We start from the raw sequence: 26,507 nt of genomic DNA on the forward strand, positions 1-26,507 counted from the left end.
TGCTGTATTTTACACCAGACTGCAAGATCAGCCATCCAGAATATCTACCATGATGGAGAAAATATACCCTCCCGTTTTACATCTACAATAAACTATACAAATCAAAGAATGCCCCCCTCCTACAAAACAACTACAACAAAGAAAGTAGGTGGAGAAAAGATTTATTTTTATTTTTATTTTTATTTATTTATTTATTTATTAAAGACAATCAGCTGAAATCCCTTTCAGGCTTATCTCCTTGAATAGGGGATTATCTACTCCTCATGCAATACCAAATATGATAAAAAAAAAAATACTGCCTTGTTTCAGCACACAAAGAGAAACTGCTGGTCTTTGAGCTGAAATAAAAGCATTGCATAAAAGCATACTGAGCACTGCTGTTGCTGAACGTTTTGCATAGACAAAAAACTTTCATACAGGAAATTCATAGTTTTGCCCCACTAAAATATTACATTCACTGTAATATAACAGATTTCAGGAAGAACCTGTCACAGGCTTCCTTCTGGATCTAAGACGTACAGTGCAATGCCAATTTTTCTACACAAAATCAAAACGATGTCACAACAGGCCCATGTGACTGTTCATTCTGTAATTGCACATAACATTCACTATGTTTTTAATATACAGAAAGCAAGTGTTTCCCTCTCTTCCTCTTAACAGGTACATGCTGAAGGAATGCTGAAAGATATTTTTTGGTATGCCAGTGATACAGCAATCCCCGAATCACAGAGGTCAGCTGCCACGGTTCAGTATTAAAATTGTCAGATGAAGTGGTAAGAATTACCTAGTGGCTTGATAAAGATCAGCTTACTTCAGATCTAATCTAGGGACCATGTACAGATAGCTACGTGCTAGAGAAATGGCAAATATTACAGGACCAGAAGCACAATGGAGGAACAAGCCATGAACATATAGTGTTACACCTATTATTTCTACTTAGCATAAGAAATGTAACACTATTTTTTTCTGTGCCGTACTAAATGAGATGAGTACTTTGAAATTTAAAGCTTCCAGAGGTCTGCTTTGAAAAATTTTGTAAATGTCTAATTTTGTGCAAATCTAATTCAAATTATTATTATAGGACTGGGAAAAGTTCCCAAACTCTTCCTCATGTGATTAATCTCCCAGATGGACACTACAGTTCTCGGTGTGAAAAGAAAACTACTCCATTTGCCATCCTCCCTCCCCTCCCCCCCTTCTTAAATTTACTGAATATTCAGTACTGAATTATTGAATTTAATGAAAATATAGTCCATAAAAAAGATGCGAAGAAACACTTCCATCAATACCTATGGATCAGAGGAAAACACAGAAATCTCCAATGAATACTGGAGATCTGGACATTGAGATTTCTCAGAAGACTGAAATCATGACCTCCCGCAAACAATTCCAGCCAGATAAGCACCTAGCTCAGTTCTCAGTCACATGCATCCAATATAGGTACTATTGCTTTTATTATGCATCAAAGGCTAAGCTGATGTTCAGCTCAAAAAGCTTTGCTGGCCAATGACAACGCGTCAGGACTTGTACCAAGGAACCATACAAACCTGCATGCATACTTCTTGTAACAATAAAGCAACCACATGCAACATTGAGTTCTCAGTGGCAAAAAGATAATCCGCATCACTTCTTTGACAGAGACACAAAATTAAAAAGAAAAATAATCCCAGGGTCTCTGCTGGGAAACCTGGCCAATAGTCAGTCAGTGCAGAACCTTTTTTTATAATCTTTACTATTTAGTATTAGCAATCTTATAACATGCAGTGTTATAAGTTCTGCAGATATTTATCAACCAAAAAAAAAAAAAAAAAAAAAGTGGTGATGAAATACTGTTTTGGCTCTAAGTCTTATTTTAAATAGAAAATGAAGATGATTTAAATTTTCCCACAGATTTTGTATATACAAGTGAGGCTCCAAACCTAACCCAAGAGACTGAAGAATAAAACACTTTCCCAGAAACATATAAATACTTTGAATCAAGTGACATAGTCACATGCAATGTAGGTACCATCACTTTTACTCTACGTTCAAGTGTAAACTGATGTCTGCAACTGGAATTTATGCAACAATAATGCTAACAACCCTCTATGAAAGCCCAGGTCTGCGTTCAGTCCAGGGTTTCATTCGTTCACTCAACCCCAGCACATGAGATTTAACAGGAACAGAGATGCCTCATTCTTTCTGAAGGGTAGAGAAGAAATGGTGCCACACCACCACACATCTGTGCTCTGTGGTATGTCCTGTGTAAGGAAATCTACCTCTACTGTTAGAAATAATTCAGTAAATTTGTGTATGTGCTACTTAGTTCAAAATTATGCCTTAAGGCAGGAAAAACATCAAATAAAACAACAACAAAGAAACAACCCCAAACCAGTTAACAGAGGCAGTATCACAGATCCTACTCTTTGGCTTTCTCTGACACCCCGCCCTGGAATCATGTTTTCAGAGGAGCCACCAAAATGGCTGCAGATTAACACAGATCATGTAAATGTGAGAATCACAGGGCATTCAGAGGGGAGGGGAGCCTTGATCTCTGAAGGCTCTAGTTCTGCAGGCACTGCTGCATGTTGTGTTTTAGGAAAAGGAGGGCACTGCTGGCAGCACTGCTGGGGCAGCCGCAGCCCCAGAGTTTCAGCCCTGCTGCTGGGACACTCCTGGAGCAGGAGCAATTGATTCTCCTTAAACCTCGTTGAATGCTTTAGCCACCAAGCAAAAGATTATTTTATTCCTCCAACAATGGCGCGTGCCACAGGCTGACATAATGACTGACTACAGCAGAAAATCCATGAGCGCATGACGATGTTTGATGCTACAGGAAAGGAAGGTATGCCATAGACTGGGGGCTGCTCTAAGCTGCATCCTGTGTGGCATGGTAGCTTATTTCTAAACGCTGTAGAAGGAGCTAGGTTCAGAGTTTGGGCTCTCAGGAGTACACACAGCACCCCAAAATAGAGTTTTGCAATAGCCAGCATCCTGCAAAGGAGAGCTGGTTCAGTTGATAATCTTAGGGCTCATGCTTTTGTATAAAATTATGAATAAAGTCAAAATTAGAAGTCAAAAGCAGCAATTTATTGAATTGTAATCGCTGTGAGGGAGGAAATATATGTATATATTAGATTTATTTTATTTGGTGCAGTAGCACAAAATGTAACGTTATTTGTATGTTATGCCCTTTAAAACTACCAACTGATTATAAAATAGTTGGCCTGACAATAATTTGGTCCTCATAATTACACAGCTTTTCTTCTAGTGACTGATGAAAAGGTGGAATTAACTCTGAATAATTCATGAATAAGTTACCTTAAAAGATACAAAACAGAAAATATATACAAGGACCCAAAGTGATTCAGCAGAAATTGAAGACGAATAGATGGATTTGGAGAATATGGAACTCTTTTGGGTCTTTGGGAAGACTAATTGTAGCATCTGGAATACATTAAATATAATTTGATAAATCCTGAGATTAGGGACTCTTAAACCTTTCTTATTGTGGACAGTATATAATGCAATGAGATAAGTTTTGTCTTTCTCTTTGTCCATATAAAGCAATACCTGTTCAGTGTCAGTGCAGTAAGGTTTTCTTATAACCATAAGTATTATTTGAGAAATCTACCACAGATTAGTATTTTTATTGCATATACTCACTGTAATCATATCCTAAATTTTCCAGGCAGAAAGAAAAATGAATTTTCTGTACTAAGTATGAGCATAGAAATAGGAGGTTTGTGGTTGTTGATTATAATGTTTTTGTTTGTTTGTTTGTTTTTTTGCCTTCCCTGTTTTCTTTCTATTTAAAAAATAAGATAGGTGATAGTAACATAAAATTAATGAACATAAACAAAAGTAAGAGATGTAGCTGTTTACACCAATTTTAAACACTGCACTGATTTAAAAAAAAAAAAAAAGGCTTATGGCTTATTATTAGAATTATTAGAACCTACTGTAAATGACACAGAATGTATTATGAAGTGGTCTCAACATATTGTCTGCAATATGCAAGATTCAGGAAAAATACAACTTTGCTTTGTACCTTGAAACACTCTCTGACTGTGAGCTCTGCAAGCAGACCACACAAGTTTGTAAAGTCAACTTTCCTTTATGTATTTCTGTTTTTAATCCACAGCAGGGTATTCTGAGCAATATTTAAGGGACTGAAACATGCCAGATTCTTGCAGAAGTGGGGATTCAGCATCATTGTGATGTACCAGCCTTGCCCTGCAGGAGCATGATTTGAACCTGCTGACACCCGCTACAGACTCCTGAGTCTTCCCGGTAGCAGTTCTCATCCCAGAGATATTTTCTGCCTCCTGCTTCATGCTGATCTCCAGTTACAAGTGAAATAATGCTGTAACGCAGATGTGTTTATATAATATCAGTACTTAATAAGTCCTAACAAACAAAACCAGACAACCACCCCAAAAAATCCACAACAGAAACACCCCAAAGGCAATGTTTAGGCCAAGTTTATCATTCATCAAAGACCAGCAAAACAGCAGTTTAGCTTTTGTTTTCTTAGGTTTAAAAATGTTGTAATGTCATATAAATACATCTTGGTTATTGAATTTTTAATTTGCAATTTGAGATGGGAGAGCAGGAAAGATCAGTAGAGAGATGATTGTTTTATGTATCAATTTTGTTTTAAGACCACAGTTTCCACTTATTTGCATCCAGGGAGAAATATACAAGTGTTTTACTCCCATTTAATGAGAGTGAAAGGGGTAAGTATGTTCCTCAGAAACTGAATTTGTAAAGTGAAAGGTTATTTGGTATCAACAGCTGTTGTATCAACAGAAGCAGTGGACAAATAGGCCATCTTGATGACATGCATGCTAAACATGGATCTTGAAGAGTTAAGTGTCTTCAAGAACATTTAAAAAATAACCCCAAACCTCCAAAAACTAAACAAAACCAAAAACTAAACAAAACATGAACGGCCAACAAAATCAAACATAGATTCTCTTCTAATTTGAAAGGGGCCATACACAAATTCCGCCTTATGGTGAAGCTGAGTTCAGCACACAGTTTATTATTAAATTTCTGCTTCACAATAGCACACCATACGATTGTGAGGGGAGCTCACATAGAAATTATTCGCTTATTTGACTATGTAAAATGCTGCATATATATCACTCAAGGACAGCTTCTTTTAAAGGGTACTGAGCAGGAGCAGTGGAGATGCAAGGCTGTAGCTTGTACACATCAACTGTGTAAACTGTGTACCAAACTGCAGCCCAGAGCAGACAGAGAGTAAAGCATCCAGCATGCTCATACAGAGCAAAAAGCAGAAAAATAAATGTCTCTGGAGATGCATAACAACACAGAGCAACTTCCTGGCACAGTGTAATACTGAACTGTGTTAGCAGGCACACTGTTTCTGTCATTGCTGCTTAGTTTATTAGCTGGCAAAATCAAGCCTCTGAAGCTTGAAAACTCCAGAAGAGCCATCTCCTACTCACCCTGGGTGTAAGCTTCCCAGTGGAATAGCTCAGACATATTCTCTGAGATGTCTCAGAGATGACAACGTGGTTCAAATTTTATAGTTTGAGGTTGCAGACTCTAATTAAAAATGTATTCTGGCTGTGCTCAAAATGGCTTTGACATTTTAGATGTATTATACAAAAGATAAACATCAGGCCTTGCTGTATATTCCCTGGACTGGACTTTTTAGAGACAAAGGAAGCCTAAGAGAAGCCTGCAAATATTTTCATGGATTAAGGCACTGCAGAGTAATTGGCGTAATATAAAATCCAATATGGCCGATGTCAGTATTGCTTATAGAGCACGTTACTCTAAATTAAAAGGAACCCAGTGTGTTATCACACTAAAGACTCTTAAGGTACGCTTATCTCACACCTACCTTTACAAGTAATTACAGAGTATTGAGATTAACCACGATATGCAAAAAGTATTTTATTATTGTTTTCTGTTCCAATGCTTAAGCTGAGCAATAGCTGTCTGATTCCATTTGGCTGAAAACTCATTGTTGAAATGGTGAGTGAACAGGCCCCATGAAATCAATGCAAGGATGGTGCTAGCAGTCCATTTGGTATTCCCTGTTCAACTAACACTCTAGAAACTGTAATAGTTACATTGGCAATGAGACTAGGCAGATGATATTGGAGGCTAACGACAGCTGCAGTAACACAAAATTCAGCGGTAGTTAACATACTAGCTGTAGAGCTTGTCTGAGGCACTGAGCAGATACATAGGCTGATAACTTGAACTGAACTCTCCAGTTGTCCCATATTCAGTAAATCTAAGCCAGCTGTGAGGTGTCTATATGAGGCACATTGTCTTGAATGATTACAGTGCAGATACAGCTACCAATTTATCATAGTCTGGTAGATAAAAACTCCACATCCTATTTTGAAAACAGCAACAGCTGTTTTACAGGCCTTTTCATGATGCCACCATGCTCTTTTCAACTTGTTAATTGAAAGCTAAGAAGGGAAAATAAGTAACTCACAAATTTTAAATTAATCTTTGAGATGAACTATGCATATACATATGTATTTTTAATCAGTGCCCTAGTTCTCTTTACCTTGAATGTCAATGCTATCAACCAAGACACTTGGCAAAATAGAACAAATTTATCTCTAAACAAAGATGAGACCTAAGCATATCATCACCTAAGCAGGAACAACGCTGACTGTAATTACTAAAAATAACAGTTACTGCATACTAAGAGGACAGCAGCTCCAAGGAGGTCACTGTTCTCAGTGGTACCACTGAGGCTCTCACATTGGTCTCTTGGGTGGCTTTCACTCCTGAAAGGAGCTTCACAGAAAGAGTGCAAGCAGGGAAGTATTGATTCAATGAAATGTACAAGGAAACAAGGCTAAAAACATGACTAAATACCAAGGGCACCAATAGCCCATTGACAATGCAAGCTGGTTTTAGGCACTTCATCGTTCATTCACCTGCAGTATCAGCAGATTCTAACCCTCACTGTCCTACTTCCAGATCTCACAATGCTGCAGAACTTTATGTCCCTCTTAAGAAGTTCATAGGTGGCAGAATGGGAAAGTTACTCTCCTTCTATTTAAATCATGAAAGATCTGTCAAAAAAATGTTCAGAGACACAACTGCACTGCAACAGCAGTAAAATGACAACAGAAACCTTTAACAAGTTTTGCCAATTTATTTACAGGTTGAAATTCCTAGTTTACTCTTAAGAAATTTTATAGAAGATTAGAAGATTATTCTAATTTGTACTTAAAGTGTGGATTTAAGCAAACAAACCATACAAAATTTTATAACCCTATTCTGCCTATATATTTCAATAACAACAGCAGTACAAACTTTACTGCAGGAAATTACAGTCACCTGCATGACAATTATTCAGAAGGAAAACATAATGTGCAGTGGTGTAATAGGGTACTAGGCATCACTGAGTATTTTTTTATGTTGATGAAAAATGCTAAATCTGTGTAAACTGTAACTATTTCAGTTTGTAGCAAGGTGTCGTTTAGTTTCAGAGCTCAAGGTGTCTTTTGAGTTTCACATACAAGCTACAATTACTCCAAAATCTCACATTGGACATAGCCAAAGCAGTTATAATTTGATCTGAAATCCTGCCGAGAAACCTTGGAAACTGAGCTCTGTTCTGGAATTTGGCAAATGCCTGAAAAAGAGTTTTCAAAACATACAAAATACGAACAACAAACTTTTACCACTACAGAGCTGTGGCTATACCACTAAAACGGTTATTATAGCTATAATCAGTGGCTAATGCATCAGATTAAGGTGAAATCTCTCAGTAACATAAAGCAGCAAATTGTAGACAGCTACTTCCATGGTAAACAAAATCCCATCTAGTTTATGGTTTATTTTTAAACGTTTTGCTTTATCAAGGATGCAATTCATTGTGGTTTTGTTTGTTTATTGTTTGCTTGTTTTAAATAATTATTCCATCCAGGATGCTCCTGAGGATTCATTTCTGTCATGAAATAGAACTGTGAATGGCATAAAAGCGCTAAGTAAAATAAATTATGAAAGGTAATGCAAACACTGCAAATCTGTTTAAGCTCTACCAAAGACAGACACGTCTATACTTTTAAAATGCAGTGTCCTCTTAGAACTTGATTTGGCAACTAGAAGAGAGAGAACTATGTTGAGTTCCACTGAGAGTAGTAAATCAATGTGCCGACAAATATAATCTCAAACACAATGTTATAAAAAATCTTCTATGTGTCTTATGGTGTACAAAGTTTTTTTTTGTAATCACCACCATATATGATAAATTACTCCTGCTACCTACAGATAGTTATACTGTCTCATTTACAGTTATTTCTTTCCACTCTATCCCATTTCTGGCTATAACTGCAAATTTGGAAATGCCATTCATTAGTAAAAAATAATTTTTAAAAAAGCAGTGGAATACAGACATATGTTACATATTAAAACACTTCATGCTGATAAGAAGTAGGACAAATAACATTACATAATGACTGGCAGCAAAACAAAGGAATAATCCAGGACATCTAACGGATATAACAGAGAAGTAGATTTTTTTTTTTTTTTTTTTTTCTGATAACACAGGTCACTGCCATTTAAAATCATGAACATGTTTAGAGTCATATGTTTATCCTAACTGTCCCACTTGCAACACCACACAGAGACTTGGTTCCTACTACAGTTTTTCCCACTTCACATATTTTAGTACAGACCCTCACATGTATTAAAGTAGCTAATTCCTGAGGAAATAAGAGACATTAATGAGAACCCCAGCCAGTCATGTTGCTGTGGGCCAAGACAAAATGTAAATGTACGTAGAATCACAGAATCATTCAGGTTGGAAAAGACCCCTCGTCAATTCCAACCATTAACATTGCACTGCCAAAGCTGCCACTAAGCACCACACTACACTAGCACTGCCCTAAGCACCACATCTACATGTCTTTTGAATACCTCTAGGGATGGTGACTCAACCACTTCCCTGGGCAGCCTGTTCCAATGCTTTACCATCCTTTCTGTGAAGTTTTTTTTTTTCCTAATATCCAACCTAAACCTTCCCTGGAGCAATTTGAGGCTGTTTCCTCTTGTCCTATTGCTTGTTGCTTGGGAGCAGAGACTGATCTCCACCGTGCAACAACCTCCTTTGAGGTAATTGCACAGCATGTTAAAGTCTCCCCTGAGCTTCCTTTTCTCTAGGCTAAACAATCTAATTTCCCTCAGCCACTCTTCATAACCAGAATGTTCTCTAGAGCCTTCACCAGCTTTGTTGCCCTTCTTTGGACACACTCCAGGGCCTGTATGTCCTTCTTGTGATGAGGGGTCCAAAACTGAACATAGTACTTGAGGTGGGGCCTCACCAGAGCCAAGTACAGGGGGACAATCACTTCCCTGGTCCTGCTGGCCACACTATTTCTGATACAAGCCAAGATGCTGTTGGCCTTCTTGGCCACCTGAGCACACTGCTGGCTCATATTCAGCTGGCTGTTGACTAATACCCCCAGGTCTCTGCCAGGCAGCTTTCCAGCCACTCTTCCCACAGCCTGTAGCATTGCATGGGGTTGTTGTGCCTCAAGTGCAGGGCCCAGCACTTGGCCTTGTTGAACCTTGGCACCATCGGTCCTGCCTATCCAGATCCCTCTGCAGTGCCTTCCTACCCTCAAGCAGATCAACACTCCTGCCCAACTTGTTATCATCTGCAAACTTAGTGAGGGTGCCCTCAATCCGCTCATCCAGGTCATTTGATAAAGATACTGAAGAGAACTGGCCGCAGTAGTGAGCCCTAGGGGACAACACTAGTGACTGGCCTCCAGCTGGATTTAACTCCATTCACCACAGCCATTCACACATGGCTAAGAGGACAAAAAGCAGTTGGGCAGTTATAGCAGAGACCACATAAGATTAGGAATCCAAATCTCTCTGGGGGTTTTAAAGTCTGGGGTTCTGGTTTGATCTGGAAGAAAACCTGGATCAAATATATAATTTATGATAGAGTCTTCTTAATTTCTGCAAAGTCTAGATGAGGTGATGCTGCCTGGAGTATCTGACCTTTGAATATTTCAAATCACGTTTAACATAAGCCAGGAGAAAACTAAGAGTTACCCACTTTTGTCCCTACTCCTCTGAAGTCAGTCTGCCATCAGATCAGTTGTTGGCTCAGCTTCTTTGGCTAGGTGTTGGCATAATGTATTATAAACAGGAAAAAAAAATAATTGTCATGGATCAGAAAGTCATTTAAATTATAACAATGAACATTCTAATTTAAATGTTCTACTAAAACAACCGAAAATTATGGAGGAAATTAATCTGCAAACAGGCTAATCTAATCACTGGTGTGACTAGCCTTAGCTCTAGTTGAATAGAGATGTTTTCTTTTGGGACCTGTCCTCTTTCTCCTAGAATCTCTCTGCAAGCACAGAAAGATAGAATCTGACAACAGCTTTCAAATAGCTCTCCTCAGAAAAACAGTCAGAGGAAAAATTCTTCACAGTCCCAGGGATAGGGACATTATGAAAATGACATTTGAAAAATACAGCTATCTCTATGAACAACAACAACAAAAAAAAAAAGGCAATTTTTTCTCTTGGTCATCCTTTGATTTTTTTTAAACACATCTACTATTTGTACTGTGTGTTTTTTTTTTTTGTTTTTCTTTTTTTTTTTTTTTTTTTTTTTTTTTATCTTTTTTAAAAGGAATGCTCAAGTTAGGATAGGTTACTGTATATTAGATTTTAAAAAATAATAAAAAAATGTAAAGGGTATTGACTTGGGAATAAGATAGCATGGATCATATTTACTGTATTTTCCCATCATCTCTGTAGCTGCCAGAACTGAAAAAAAAGAGAAAACAAGGGTCGCAACATGATGTTAAGATTCCTCACAGAAGTCCACAGACGTAGAGTCTAGTGACCATCAAGCCAGACAAAAACATATCTTTTTGATGGTGTCTTCATTTGTAGTGCATAGACATTAATCCATCTAGCATATCTGCATTAAAATGATGAATAAGAAAAGTGGAAACAGGAATAGAAAAGCTATGAAATGCTAAAATATGTTTTAACTTTGAAATGCAGCCAATGCCTTTCCTTTGTGTAACAGGCATAGTGGTGTTTTGAACGGGCATAAGAGTACAGGCTTATCGCAAGCCCACCTCTGAAAATGTCTGGAGAAACTGAAGAGTTTGATCCTAAACATTTGGCAGATTAGAAGGCTTTGCTACACTATGCAAGTGCAATACCCTTGGTCTGTAAGGGAAGTCTGAGAATGGCTCACACACAAATGGTGCAACAGTAAGATACCATACCAAACCCTTGCAAAGGGTCTACGAAATTACCTTTGATTAGGGAGGGATACAGCAGACTGGTATAGTGATTGTCTCAAAAACTGGGATACAAGCAAGAATCATTGTACAGATCTAGCAACACATTTCTTAATCAGAAGCAGGGCAATACCAGCAAATGTGGTAAGAAGTGACTCTACATTCTCTGGTATTTTCTCAGCTTTTATATAAAGATGTCACTGCGTTTACTCTTTCAGTCAGAAACCTGGGAAAAGGAAGTGAAATGGTCTTTGCTGTACTGAGACCACCTTTAAAAACTCAAGTGCATACCGGGCAGATCTTACTGGAAAACCTCCTTGCATACCCCAACACATTTGAGAGTTCATGGTTGCTATATTTTTCTGTTCTTCACTAGGACAGAAAAGATAATATAATTTTAAAAAATAAAAATAGGATACACAGACTTGTCTTTACAAAACCATCTACTAATACAAGGTCTGGAGCTTTTAATGGAGAATACAGAGGTATTAAATCAAACCTTCTGCTTGAATGATATAAAACAAAAACTGTCTCCTATACCCACTGTGAGTTAGAAAAAAAACAACTGCTTTTTTTTCTGAGGTAGGTTGACCTTTCATTACTCCTGTTGGTGCTTTCCGAACCAGAGCTTCCCTCCTCAAGTAAAATTTCATTGAAACCAGGTTGTTCCTATTTTCACATACAGACAATAGTGCGATGCACTCACCAACTTTATTCTTAGCTACACTGCCTAAATTTAACTAAAATCATTTAATTTCCTACTTATATCCTCTGTATACATGCCGAGGCTGAATAAGTTTCTGTACTTTCATAAAAGATTCCTAGCATTTAAAATTATGCAGCCTTAGCTATCTCTGAAATACATTATAGTAAGTTTTTCTTTGGTAGCACTTGTAGGAAAAAAAAAAAAAAAAAAAAAAAAAAAAGTATAACTGAGTATAATTGGAGACATCATAAGGTAGCAATGAATAGAAAGTAATGGACTGACAGCAAGTTCAAAGAGCCTCAACTACAGTTTATAAAGCATGAAAGATGACAGCTGGAAAGAGCTTAATTTGACTATCTGAATCCCCCAAAATTTGAGGACTAACAGCTAGCAACAGAGTCATTTGGCCTGCAGACTGAACAAGTATGTTTTGAAGATTCAGAAGATACAACAGCTATGATATCATGTTGATTTAACTTTTATGAAGATCCTTTTTTAGGATATTATTTAATTTGAAAGAAATTGGAAACCAGAGTTAGCATTTTGCTTACTTAACAGGTGAGCTTGCTCCAACAGAATCAGCAACAAGAGAGAAAACTGACAAATTTAAAATATCCCTTGCTTAATTCTTTGCTTTAACAAATATTGTATTTCTTCTCCACCTTTTCAAAGGAAGTCTTTTTCCAAGAGATTTTAACCTGATAGTTGGGTATGTGAATGACAGTAAGATTACATCAGCATTTGTAATGTCAGTGATTTTGCTTTGATATCTAAGAAATCTTGAGTAGGGTGGAGATTTCTGATGCCTCTCAATGTGTGAAAAGTAAGCAATTTTGTCCTTCATTCACAGTATCACCTCCAGCAAGCTCATGAGCAGTAGCTGAGCCCAGTGAGAGTTAATGTTTGCTCATTAGTTTCCGAAAGCTCTTTGACTACCTCCAATCTGAAAAATTCCCGAGTTGTCTAGGAAGGCACAGACAGAAGCTTTGTTTTTGAAGGAAAGCAATTTACAGAGGAAACTTCATGCAGAACAAAAGGGGGGACTTCAGCATCACATGGCATGCAATAGTGAATAGAAAAGAATACTGAATGATATTTTCAGCTTCACAAGAAAAATGTCATAAGAACTAATGGAAGTATCACTTAATGGGCAGTTCCCTAAACATGATTATGTTTTGGCAATGTATTGTTCACACAGACCCATCTGGGAGTGGTATTTCAAGTTGTCCTCTAGGGACTTGGTCTTTTTACAAACATACGACTTTACTTCTTTGGCATAATAGAAATTTCTACGTGGATACTGATTACATGGGAAGTAGAATAAGACTTCCTAGAAATTAGCCAGAAACCGAGAAATGGATTCCCACAGAAACAAAGAGCAAGCACAACCTTGCCACAGAATTTCTTATCCTGCTTTAGAATTGTGGAAACAGGACAGAACACAATATTGGACATGTTTCTTTGTATAAGTGATAAGCAATCAACTAATATCCAAATAATGTTGCAATATATCTACGGGAAGGACAGAGTTAAAAGTTATCAAGAACAGCATCTGGCAAGCAATCAACATTGCCACCATAAAACAAGAAGTGCTTTGTGTTTGCAAACACTATTGATTACTAGATAAGAGTGTGTATTATGATACAAATTTAGAAAAGTCCCTAAATAAACCCTGATTAAGAGTTTTACCATATGCTCTACTGTTTTCCTGTTTCAGCACTCATAGCAGGAAATAGTTTACTAAAAAAACCCTATACATTTAGAATGATTGATCTTGACTGTAGAGATCAGGAAGGACTCTGAGCATAGCATTACAACTGAAGATTTTGTTTCTAAAGATTTTTTTTTCACTAAACTAGAATTTCCTTTGCAGCTAGTAAAATGGAACAATGAAATGAAACCAGTATTAAACAGCTGTAATTTCATGTTACGCAATTTTTGTGCTTCAGCAACCTTACCCCTTGTACCACCTCCCAGCTTGCACTGCTAACATAACACAGTCTGTTGTAAGGAGTCATGCTTTGCACAGATCACATTTCCATCATATTGATTTTGTAGCATTTCTTCCCTGAAATACTCATCTATGGCAATTAGTCAAACTACTTTAAAATCATATTGAAACTTAGATCATATCTGCTCCAGCCCACTTGTCAGGTACCTCTGTGGAGGGCCAAGTGCAGCAACAGATGCCCTGATACCGGCACCCACAGATAACAGAGCCGTGCTTGCCTTCAGACAGCTCCGCTCTCAAGTTCTTGCCTACTGAGATCTAATCTGAGCTAGCAATCTCCCACAGTTTATCCATGCTTCCTATCCGTTATTACCAGAAATTGAAGATAAATGTCACCTGTACTATTCTGAGATTAACAGTGTCATACAGATGTTCTGCTTCCTTCAGTCTGTTGCATTTTTTGAAACACGCATATAACCCTGTTCAGTCTCTGTCAGCCAGATGTCTGTGGTTTTCTAAGGGATGTGTTGGCCCAAATAAAAGGACTGATTGTGTTTTTTTGTTTGTTTCTGATGAAAAATAGATGAGGAGGACTATCCAGACCATCCTGGTTTTCATACATCTTCACAAAGGTGAGAAAGGAAGGAAGAGCTTTTCCCAGGGCAATAACTGCTGCTGCTGCTCGGCTGCCTGTAAATGGGGCAGAAAAATCTCAGGTTCATGCCCCTTCCACTGGCACAAAGCTCGTCGAACTGTCCCTTCTCTGAGCAGAAGGAAAATAACTTTTCCTGCATCCTCCAAAGAGAAGGATGTAGCATCTCCCCCATCCTCTTCCAGGGCAGTGCCGCTACACATAGATGCCCTTGGGAGCACCTGGTAAATCACATCATTCCCCTCTCCGACCCATTCCTCACTTACAGCTTAGTGCGCAGCCATTACCGACATCTCTAAGTTTGCTATTCTGGGACAGAAAACTCTCCGAAACGTTATTCTATTTAAAAAATTTTCTAAAACATCACGTTGAAAGTTTAATCTGCCTTAGATATCTCCAGAAAGCCAGCACCCAATTTCACTCCCTCAAATCATCTTAGTGAAGACACTGCTATTACATCTGTCTTATAAAAACAAGATATTAATCAACTTGTACTCTCCTTTATTTTCTTATATAAATGTTTATATTTAATTAATGAAAAGTAAACATCTGGCTATTATTTGGCACGTTCTTTCCATCCATGACAACAATCACATGATGACTGAACAGATGAAAATCTACATGTATAGTTAACTATTAGCCAGAGCACTGAAAAGAGATTAAAAAGAAGCAGTACTGAAGCCAAATATTTATGATGCTATCTGCTTTTATGTGGGAAAACTTCTGATACTCTTCTGAAAATAGATTAATCTAGATAGCTCACAGGAACAATTCATTCCTAGATCCATCATGTCACTATCTGTTTAAGTTATTTATATTATGCTAGTGTGAAAACCTCTGAGTCAGTAAAAAAAAAAAAAAAAAAAAGAAGCATCAATTTTCAATAACAATTTTTGATGCAAAAATATGTGAAGTATCTAATCATGGTTAACTTTAAAAGTCAGTTTATGATGACAATGTTACAATGTTTAGACTGACTACAATGAAAGTGTGTTATTACATTTCACCATAAATTTCAAGAAAAAAAAAAATGTTTTCTTCTGTATTAATTGTATACACTATTGTTTTCAAGAAAACTTATACAAAAGTCTGAATATACAGTGCAGTCTTTCTGAGCAGTGAGTTTATAGGAAACAAAAGGCAGTCACCTGTTCTTCTGAATTGCTATTACCATTGCTTATTAAGCCTTACAAAAGTGGAGCAATAGAATTCCATTCATGCTAAACTTGTAGTCATGAGGGAAAATGTGGAAACAAATAAATACATGCATATATAAATACTACTGACAAGGAAAGGGGTGCTTTTGTCTTAATTTGCAGAGAACTTTCTAAATCTAGTATTTTGGAAATAAATAACCCTACCTTTTGGGATCTTTAAACTCAAAACTTAACTAGAAATTCAAAGCTGTGTGATTATTTCTGCTACAAGTATCCTGAATGAAAAAGGACTGGTCTTAAAGGAGCCAACCAGAAATTGTTTGCGTTTTTCTCAAATATCTGACTTACAATGTTCTTGCCTCCTGTGCTGAAATAATGGACACTCCTCACTATCCCACAGAGATACAGTCAGTTTGTACACAATTCTTTAAAGCAATAATGTAGAGAGATTTATAGCCATAGAAAATAGCTTTGAGATGTAATCACTAAGGTAGAAAAACCTAGGCTCCCTGGAAGCACAGACTTGAATTCTGGTAGGCTTACCTCATCCTTTCATCTTTCAGAGGCAGATTAAATTCTGTGTAGCTTAACATACAGGAGTCCTCCACAGGACTTTTAAAAGATGAAGTCCTATCTTCTTTAAGGGTTGTTAAATATAATACATTTTCTCTTTTTCATTTCTTTTCTTAAAAAAAAATACTAGCTAATTTAAATCTTTTTTTTTTTTTTTTTTTTTTTTTTTTTGTCCTAAAGATATTTCTCTTTTTCAAGGCAGCTATCCACCTTCTTTGTCTTGAAGGTTTTGAAGCTTTATTCCCTTGATTTTCAACTTTAGCATAAATAACAGACACTGCTGTAAGTATTGTACTACTCCACAGGCAGCATCACCAGAAATCAGAGCTCAGACGAATACAGACAATTTTTCAAGCTTTGCTCTTTTCTTTAAATTGCCATAGCTAGAAAGACTCATTGGAACTATTACAATTTAACACTATCTTTCAAAAGAGGAAGAAACCTAAGCAAATACCCCACTAATTATTGACCCTTTCCAACAAATCTTTATCTGCACTGGGAAATGGTCTGAGCAAACTAATAACAACGGCTACTACTGAGCTTGAGCTTAAATTTGTAGAGCTCCAACTGCTGATATGTATGACAAATAGTCAGGGTGGCGTGTGTGGACTATTGATCTACTTTAAGCATACAATGTCATATGATGATATAACCCTTTTTGCTCTTTGTGGACATTGGGACAGTTTGCTCCAAATTTTCTTCAGGAAGAACTGTCTCAATTGTATTCAGGAATTACAGATAGCCAAGAAATTGCTAATAGATCCTCTGTTAATGCCAAATATAAAATTATAAGGCTAGAAATAAAAGGGGTTGTATAGATTGGTAGCCCTGACGTTTCTGAGTTCCCCCTAGCTAATAAGAAGAAGAGAAATGATTTGTTGATATTTTAAATCTTTCTTAATGAATGTCAGCTGGGTTTTAGGCATATAAACCAAATAGTCCCAAAAAGACAGATGCATAGATTTAATGGACAATAATAATCAGTCATAATTCGCTGCTATTTGGAGAAGGTACTACCTTGGCATAAAACACACGCTTCAAAAGATACCTGAAAAGTCATTTTTTTCAGTAAAATTTTACTGATTTCTATTTCACTAACATTTATTTAGATGTGTTTACACAGCATCTTGGTTTTCCTTTCTGCACAGTGTTTTCACAGACTACTATTTCATGTGATCATGTTCATGAGTGACACTTGCTTTAAGTAAACTTATTTTTATTAACCATGCAATATCCACTAAAGTTTCAGAAGAGAAGACAAAAAAAAAATATTCAGTTACATATCCTGAAGATCTGACTCAGAACTTCTCAAGACAGACAGAATATCCACGTAATATAAATGTCACTAACAAACTACATGTCAGAACATTGCCTCTCAAGCCTTCTGCTGTGAGTCAGCCGAGCTGGGAAATGCCAGCTGATGAGCAGCCCAGTATGCGCTTTTCAGACCAATGGAGCTTCCAGCTGTTCAAAACCCTTTGCACAGTCACACCAGAGCTACAATAACCTTAGAAAAAGTGGTGCGGGAGACATGCCTGGAGCTCACAAGAAAATCAGAAATTAGGCTGAATGGTCTCCTCTTGCAAGCCGTGTTGCCTGCAACATGGTACATATATATTACAATGGTTGCATAGGAAATGTTCAATGAGTACATACAGGAACCTTAGATCAGGGCCACCAGACCCTGCGGATGTCATAGAGCAGTGAAAAACCTCTGAGGAAATGCTAAAAAGTGGGCAGAGACAAACTGAAAGAAATCTTGAAAATATTTTGTCAGACTTCAGGTTACAAATAAAAGCAGGGGGCATTTGGGTCACTGAGTTCAAGACCTTGCCACCATGCTGTACAACTTGCCTATCGCATCTCTGCAATACTTTGTTTTGGGCATCCCCCAAGCAAGACTTGGATGCTGTAACTTTTATTTCAGTACTATCTGCTCAAAACTTTTACCAAGGTCTGTAAAATAAAACCAAGGAATTATTAGTCAAAACTATTTCAATATTTTAGAGGAAATTCTTAAATTTCAGAAAATAAAAGCCAATCCTTAGAACCTACCAAAAATGTAAGACAGAAAACAGACAGTTGATTTGGTCAGAAAGCTCGCTGGCTTATCTCCTCAGTATCTCACAGGCAATAACTTTTTCGATACTATTCCTCTGACCATATATAGAAATAGATGTGAAAAAATGAAATATATGACCAGTGTTTTTTAGCCAAGTGATGAGAACTATTGCTAGAATCTTCACCTTTTAGGACGTGCAGATCCTGGGGAAGTAAGCTGACCCAAGGCTAAATGCGCTGCTTCCTCAACCTCCTCAACCCACCCCAATGAGCTGAGCTGGGAGAGTGTCAGGAACTGCACAACCAGCAAACACTAAAAAATGCCCCATTCTGTCCACATGTCTGAGTTTCTGAACATATCAGGGACCAGCACCAACCTTTGGCACAGCAAAGGGAAATGCTGCTGAAGCTAAAGCTCGTTCAAGCAACAGTTTATTAACCTGAACTTGCTGTGATTTTTTTTTTGTGTGTGTGTTATTGCGTCTGTTTTTAAATCAACAAAATTTGCTTTTAAACAAATTGGCCATGAACAACTCATTAATCACAAAGATTCCATAAAAGATCTTTTTGGCTGGGCTATTTCTTCAGGTTTTTGATACGTAATATCTACAAATTTCTTGATGAGTTTTTTTTTTTTTTTTTTTTCATCTCTGGTTTAATTTCCAACAAGAGATCTATAAACTACTGTCGTGCTGCTGCTGAAAATACTTTTCATTTCACTTTAAGATAATCAAAGGAACAACAGCAATCCTTTTAACTAATTATATTAATCCTTTAATTAACTTAAGAGAAGTTTGAAATTGAAGAATCATAGTGAATCATTCATTTTACAGCTGGACACAAAAATTCATAAGCTCTGTTCCTCAGTCTGTCAGTGTTGTCCCTCTGTTAATAATATAAAATAGCAATACGCATAAGGGATGGAGTATCTTGCATAGAAAAACCTACAGGCACACTATTAATTTCTTCTTCTCTATTAATGCCCACAATAAGCTTTAAGAACTCTGCAACAACGTAATTCCAGGCTGCGGTGAAGGTGCCCCTAACTCATACAGGGTATCCACATATTCTGCAAGCCTAAGCTAGGACCTGCTGAATCTGTCCTGAAACAAGGAGCTTCAGACAAAGACACTTACTACAAATCCTCACTGAAGAAGCAGAGATTTTAAAATGCTTTGAGCACCAAGGATTCCTTTCTTTCTCACATGCATTAAGTTACATCTATATCAATACCAGGGCCAACTTTGAGGCTGTGGGGTTCGAAGAGTCGCTGTACCTTAAGGCATCAGCCCTTGGCACTGTACTGGTATAATCAGCTCTACAATAGCATCCCAATAAAATGCAGGCATTTCTCAGAAGTTATGCACTGTCATGAAAGCATAACCTTTGTAATTTGCCCAGCACCAGGCAAATCAGCAGTGATCATCTTGCTAGAGCTGACTGCAAACCCTCCAGCTTTCACGCACAAGTGATACACCGTGCCCAAGAACTGAAGATAAAGCTGTGTTTTTTAATCGCTTATTCATCTAAAGTCTAAAATGAAAAAGGCAGAAAAATCCCAGGAACAAAAAAAAAAAAGTACAAATGCAGCTTCTATGTTTGGACCATTTCCTTTCTTCCTATGTTCTCTGCTTCAAAGCAACATTGATTACCTACTGCAGCTGAACTGAGACTTCCACTATTATATCTTTTATTATTTGTATTTTGATAGTAACCACAACACATCAGACACAATAAATTCCCCAGAAAACCCATAGGTGAAATAAGAAAACAAGAAAGAGATGGCTAACATCTATATCAATGCAGTATGTTTTATTATATTTAAAGCACTACAGTGTACTGCTGTAAAACATTTACTTCCGTGTGCTAAAAACATCTTTCTATGTTTAACTAATTTAACACATCTTGAAATACACTTCATTTTAGTATTGCAATCTTTCACTTGCTCACCACAGTGTTGAAAATAAAATAAAAACAGGTATCCAGACAGCACTATAGAATCAAGAGAGACAACAAGAAAGGCACAAATTAGTGGCAAGATGATTGTTAAGAACAGTGTAACTAGAAAAACAGACCAGGCAAGTTGTTATCTTATGTACAGAAGGCAGAAAAAAAAAAATGCAGTAAAACGTTTGGACATTTTGGTATTAAACTATTTTCCTTTCCAAATCAACTGCCTGAAGTAGTAATTTCATTAGATTTTTGCAACTAAGTCTTCTTATACGTTTCATAAAACTTTATGGTTCTGAGTCAATAGAAAACACGTTTAAGCTTTTATACCTTGTACTACCTGCTCCCCCTTCAAGGTTCCGCTAGTTTAACATGAAACTCTCATGTAAGTAAAGTTTTTATTCAATCCAGCATTAGCTTAATTATTGTTGCCCTCTGATTGTACTCTTTAAAATGCAAACATTTCATAAATTAGGGGAAAATTTGTGCACGGTTTCTTTCTTTTTTATTTTTCAATATTCCTACCATTGAGCTACAAAGATTTATTTTCCCACGAGGGGGAAAAAAACAAACAAACAAACAAACAAACAAACAAAAATCACCTGAGATTAATTGATATGAAGCACAGAGTTTGTTTTAAACTTTACATGAAAATTAATTTGAAGTTAGCAGCTGGTTTAAAGCTGACTCTAAAATGGAAGTAAGTATCCCATATGGGACTGCCCCACTTATACAAGCTGCTTCAGCTTCTGTAAGCTTATATGTGCTTAGATCATTTCTACAGATAACCATATTGAAAAGCTCAAAATATTAGAGGAGCCTGGCACCACAGATTTACTGCCTTCCGTGCTGTTCAGAATGATAACCTGATTTAGTTCAAGCTGGATGGTCTCTTGCTGTAGGGTGAAAAAGAAAGAAGAATAAATCACTCTAAGAATTAGGTATCTCTCTAAAGCATTCCAAAATTTTCCCAGTGCTAATCCTGTCACCCTCTTCTGGAAGTCATATTTTCTTCAGATGGTTTAAAGTAGAATATATTAGGATTTCATATGAAACTGAATAGGCATAAATTTCTCGCAAGAAAAGAAAGGAAACTCTATGTATACTAAATCATAGGATTTCTGCACACAGACGCATACACAGACACAAACATGTATGGCATTATATCTGCAGATATGCAAAATGCACACACACACATATGCACGTATGTACTTCTGTACATAATCTCCTCTCTTTCTCTGAGTTTTACAAGTAGAAAGAAACATTTATAAAGCAGGGAGATGAGTGGATTGTCACATCCTACAGCCCCCACGTAACAGTTACCTCTGTGAATAACCTGGAAGAAGCAAGCTGTGCAGTTTGGATGAGCAGACTCTAAAATACTCTAACAAAAGAAAGCCTTACGCTCCCCAGTCATGATGTAAAACTTCATGCTGGTCAAGAGTCTCAGTTCCAGTATGAGTTTGCTTAAGCAGAACATCTGCCAAATGGCAATGGTCATCTTCTGTCGTACACTGATGCTCGGAGGGATAGTCACCATAAATAAAGCAGTGACAAATGAAGGATGATAGGCAAACAAAACTATTGCAATAAACTGAACAGAAGAGCTTGGAACACAGAATGGGAAAGAATGAGTCCTGTTATAATGACAATACTTTTAATTATATATATATTCAATGAAAAATAAACTATTAGAGAGAGAGTAAAATACTTCCAATTAATGGAAGTAATGTAATGTTCAAACTTAATTCCCTTGAGGGTTTTACTGTACTATTTTACTTAGCTTAATGTAATTTAAATTATAAACAGAATGGTTCTGTAAGCCCCCAGAGAAATGTATTTTATTTATAATGTATTTCCTTTGAAGTGGTTATGGAAATCATGCTCTTCCTGAAGTCTGTATCTCACATACCACCTACAGCTGCAAACTAGTCAGTCCTCACAAGTTAAACATGATCAGTCTGGTGAAGTACGTGACAAGAAAACCCAAAGTTTTTTTTAAATGCTAGAGGAAATAGAATTCTACAATTCCAAAAAAATAATAGTCTCCCCCCCAAAAAAAAAAAAAAAAAAAAAAAAAAAGGTACTGAAAGATCTTCATTGACAAAAGTTAGGGGTTTTAGAAGCAATGGAATTCAGACATAACCAGTCCACTTCAGTTTTTAATGCATGTAATGAAATAATTGTTTACACTATACTCTAGAGAGAATTATATCTGAAAACAATTATATTTTGTACACTTAAATTTAAATACATAAATGTTTCCATCCTTCATTTAAGTAACAAATTTAATTCTAGGATAAAGTATACCCTTTCTCTCAGGATTCATATTACAAATGATTTGTGTCACCTTTTTTACTACAAGTAATTCAAGTATTTTATTTATGAATAAATAAGTGAATATGAATGAACAAACTGAACCCCAGTCTATGTGCTCCCCTCACCATCAATAGCCACTGCTTGGACTCAGTTAAATAACTACAGCCAAAAAGGAAATTACCTGCATAAAATTGATTTCAGCCATTAATCATCTTTTTAAACCATAATAGCATCCAATGCATCGTGGACAAATCATTAACTCAACACACTAGCCATAAATATAAAATGGTCTAAACTGTGATGCTTCCCCTGAAATAATGTCAAGCCAAATCACTTCAAAGGGGGGTTGTTTAAACAGGAACAAATCCAGTAAGCAATGTAAGATCTGGCTGCTTACATTATGAACTCATGACAACTGTATTCACAAACTGCATATGGTTTGAATTGGTTATTCTTTTTTTGTCAAGCCTGATCTTCTTCTCTAACCTACTACCAATTCTAAAACTAAATGAATAATTAAATAAAAATACAAGTTCTCATTAGGTTTGGGTTTAGAGTTTGAATGATGTTTCATGGGATAATAAAGCACAGCAAGTATTTCCATGTCAGACATTGATGCTCTAGAGTTAAAAGCACAAACTCTCTTTAAAGTAGTAGATTTTGTTGATTTAATAAAATTTAAAGAAGATATTTAAATGTACAGGAAGAATTTGTATCACGTTTATTAATGCAAAACAAGCAAAACAAATATGAATGAACTTTAACATTATTTTTAAAAATAACCAACATGGATATGTTGCTGTACAAACTTTCCAAGAAAATACATTTCCTCTATCTCCTTTTAGATCAGCCATTATCTAGCACAGACTCAAAAGTTACCTCAATTGTCTTGGACTTTGCATTCTATATTAGAAAGCTGATCTGTACCACAAACTTTGCAGACATCTGTACTTTGCTAAAAACTACTAGAGCACAAGCATCACTTGTGTTAAATGACAAATGCTTGTCATAGTGACCATTACCCTTGCGTTCAGGAAAGATTTTTTGATTCTGACAGCCCAAACAGCAGAGCTAACGTACCTTTTCTAAGCAAAATGATGCTGCTCCTCTCAACTAATGTAATGCGTTCAGATGAGCTGACAAATTCTGTTTAATGCAATGCACCTTTGTGGGTGGTAAAGCACATTATTGTATTATTTCTTCATACATATAATCCCTTAAGAGGTAGCACAACAGTGTAAACATAATGCAATCCATTACATATATTTACATGAGTGGCTTTGTTATTGTTAATTTAGTATCAGAAAAACAAACAAACCAAAAAACTTTCTGAAACCTATACTAATGTGTTTATTGTAGACTGGAGTATATGGTTTGGTGTTTTAACCCATTACTTTATGCTCAGTGTTTCCACACCATCATATTACAGTCTAAGTCACAAACACAACCTTACAAAGGGAGATAAATGTGGACTGTAACAAATTTTGCAGAAATGAATTATATGAATCCAAGTACTTTCTTTGTTACTTTCCTTTTAGGCTAAAACTGAACACAGTTGAATTTCAGCATCAATTCAGCACTCTGAATTTCAGCATCAGTTTAAAAATCGCTGTCAAATGATAGTTGTGCCACTGAAACCTACAGAAAATATATTCTCCTCAGACTCGGTATCCTCTCCAGCGTAACGAACGTGTTCTGGGATTGCTTCCCTGCCCCTCAGTTACAAGCTGAGGAAGATTTTGGAAGATTTCCACCAAGGAACACGAATCTCATACATGAAATGTATGTGTTTTCAGTATTTTATTCACAGAACCTGTCACCTGCAAAAAAAAACAAACTGCAAGTCTTTACCATACACATAACACACACAAAAAAGCTTGTAAGTAAAGCTGGAATATGGCCAACACAACACAAAAGGTAAAAACAACTGTATCTGAATATGGCCAGCTGTGTAGCAGCGTGCAAGATGTTATGTCCTAATTTCACAATATGAAAGATGAAAGCAGGATAAGCCTTGCTTCAGGAGTCATCTGAGCCACTTGTTGCTATAAAGATCCAGCTAGCGTGCTACGCAAATGCTTTTCTAAGATGTCTTGGTTAGAAGATTTCTCAATACAGACAGAACTGAGTGACTGAAGTCCCAACACACTCCAGAAACAATCACAATAAACTGTAGGTGCCACAGTCCCTAAAGCAAGTATGTGAGGAGAGCAGTTTTCTGTGTAAGGAGTGCGGCTGTATGTGTAAATACAGATCATCTAAACCACTGCTACATACCCATGTTTATGGTTTATTTCCACAAAATCAGGAATACAAAGCAGGGTGGAAGTTTTACAAAAACGTAAGAAATGTGAAAGAAACACCAAATGCAATGCTAATGCTATAGCATCCAATCCACAATTCATGTAAATCATTTTAAATGCCACTGCAACTGAGTCATAAAACAGTGTAACATACAAGGGAGAAAGCAGACAAGTGATAACAAATGCTAGCAATTTATCTGGAACAATTTAGTTCTTTGCCTAGATTTACTTTCAGAGGGAGAAATGACTTGCTGAAAGTCATTTGAAACTCAACTACCATACTAAAACAGGAAGGGAAAACAAAGTTTTCTGGAAATTGAATTTTCCTTGTTGGATTATCATCTCTACTACAGCAAGACTGAATTATTCTGCAGGTGATATATGGGCTACATTTTCTGTTTTGTCTGAAATTCACAGAAGACTTGATGGTTTGTGCAGAAGCTCAAGATAACTAACAGGAATAACCTGAAAGTATCTTTCTATCACTTACCCAAACCATGATACTGTTGTACTCTTAAAACAGGCACAGAGTATTCATGTAAACCTGTTCAGCCCAGTTCTTATTCTGCTAATTGTGCAGTTGTAATAACAAGAAGCTCAAGGTTTGCCAACTTTTTGAAGTTTGCCAACTTCTATTTCTCTGCTGGGTTTTGTGCCTAAGCCAAAATTTGAACCACTGCAGCCACTAATGTTACTATAGTAACATTACTGTAAGTTAGCTCAGGTATACCTACAGGAATGACAGGCATCACGGTGTTCCTAGCGTTCACAGTATCTGGAAGTAGATGTGGCACATAGCCTAAACACTTACGTATGATGGTCTACAGCTGCATGCCTGTTCAGAATAAAACACATCACAAAGTTGGAGGGACTTATTCAATGATTTTGTGGTTGATAAATTCCAAAAGAACCTGACTTAGCAAAGTGAACACTGTTACCAAAAATCAGCTGTTTCCTGATATGCTCAATACTTGGAAAGACACACTGTGGATATATATATATATATATACATATTGAATTTTACCTACATGGTCCAGTGAAGAACATCAACGCGGCTGCTTGGATCTGGCACTGTGTAGCTCTGTGAACTCCTCTTTTGGAAACAAAACTGGTAGTGTGTCAGCATGTAGGCTGCGAACAAAACAAAAGAGAGAGGAGGAACTATTAGAACAGATTGCAGACACATGGCAGAGACACAGATATATAAGCCCAAAGTAACCCTCTGGGTCAAGAGAAAACAGAAGCCTTTTTTTCTTAAACAAAAACAAACAAACAAACACTAAGCTGAAAACAGTAAGAACAACTCAAGCCTCCATGTACTGCACAGATCTGGAACACTGGTAATAAGATGGCACTGACAAGCATTTGGGTTGCTCCCACCTACCCCAAGGGGCTACATACAGTTCAAACCTAGTGACCAAATTGTGGAAAACCATTTTCTTAAGACAATACAAAGAAGTCTGCAGCTGAATCAGCAACGGAGCCTGTCTGGCTTGTTCTTGGAAGCTGGCACCTCTGGATGCACAGGGACAGGGACTGCTGAGCCTGCTCAGACCCCGGGAG

General features: G+C 36.9%; 1 protein-coding gene across 10 annotated transcripts in view; it reads right to left on the reverse strand.

Annotated features, from left to right (window-relative positions):
- CHRM3 (cholinergic receptor muscarinic 3) overlaps positions 1-26,507 on the reverse strand; it is a 274,880-nt gene that overhangs the window by 102,851 nt on the left and 145,522 nt on the right. For 9 of the 10 annotated variants that reach the window (XM_035322254.1, XM_035322255.1, XM_035322249.1 and 6 more), the window contains one exon: positions 25,973-26,075. In XM_035322254.1, coding sequence (XP_035178145.1) covers positions 25,973-26,070 — 98 coding nt within the window. In that variant the 5' untranslated portion in view covers positions 26,071-26,075. Of the gene's footprint in view, positions 1-25,968; positions 26,076-26,507 lie in introns of all 10 variants that reach the window. The other variant, XM_035322258.1, reaches the window with a different exon arrangement.

This window comes from Oxyura jamaicensis, chromosome 3, assembly GCF_011077185.1.
Source record: "Oxyura jamaicensis isolate SHBP4307 breed ruddy duck chromosome 3, BPBGC_Ojam_1.0, whole genome shotgun sequence".
Lineage (NCBI taxonomy): Eukaryota > Metazoa > Chordata > Aves > Anseriformes > Anatidae > Oxyura > Oxyura jamaicensis.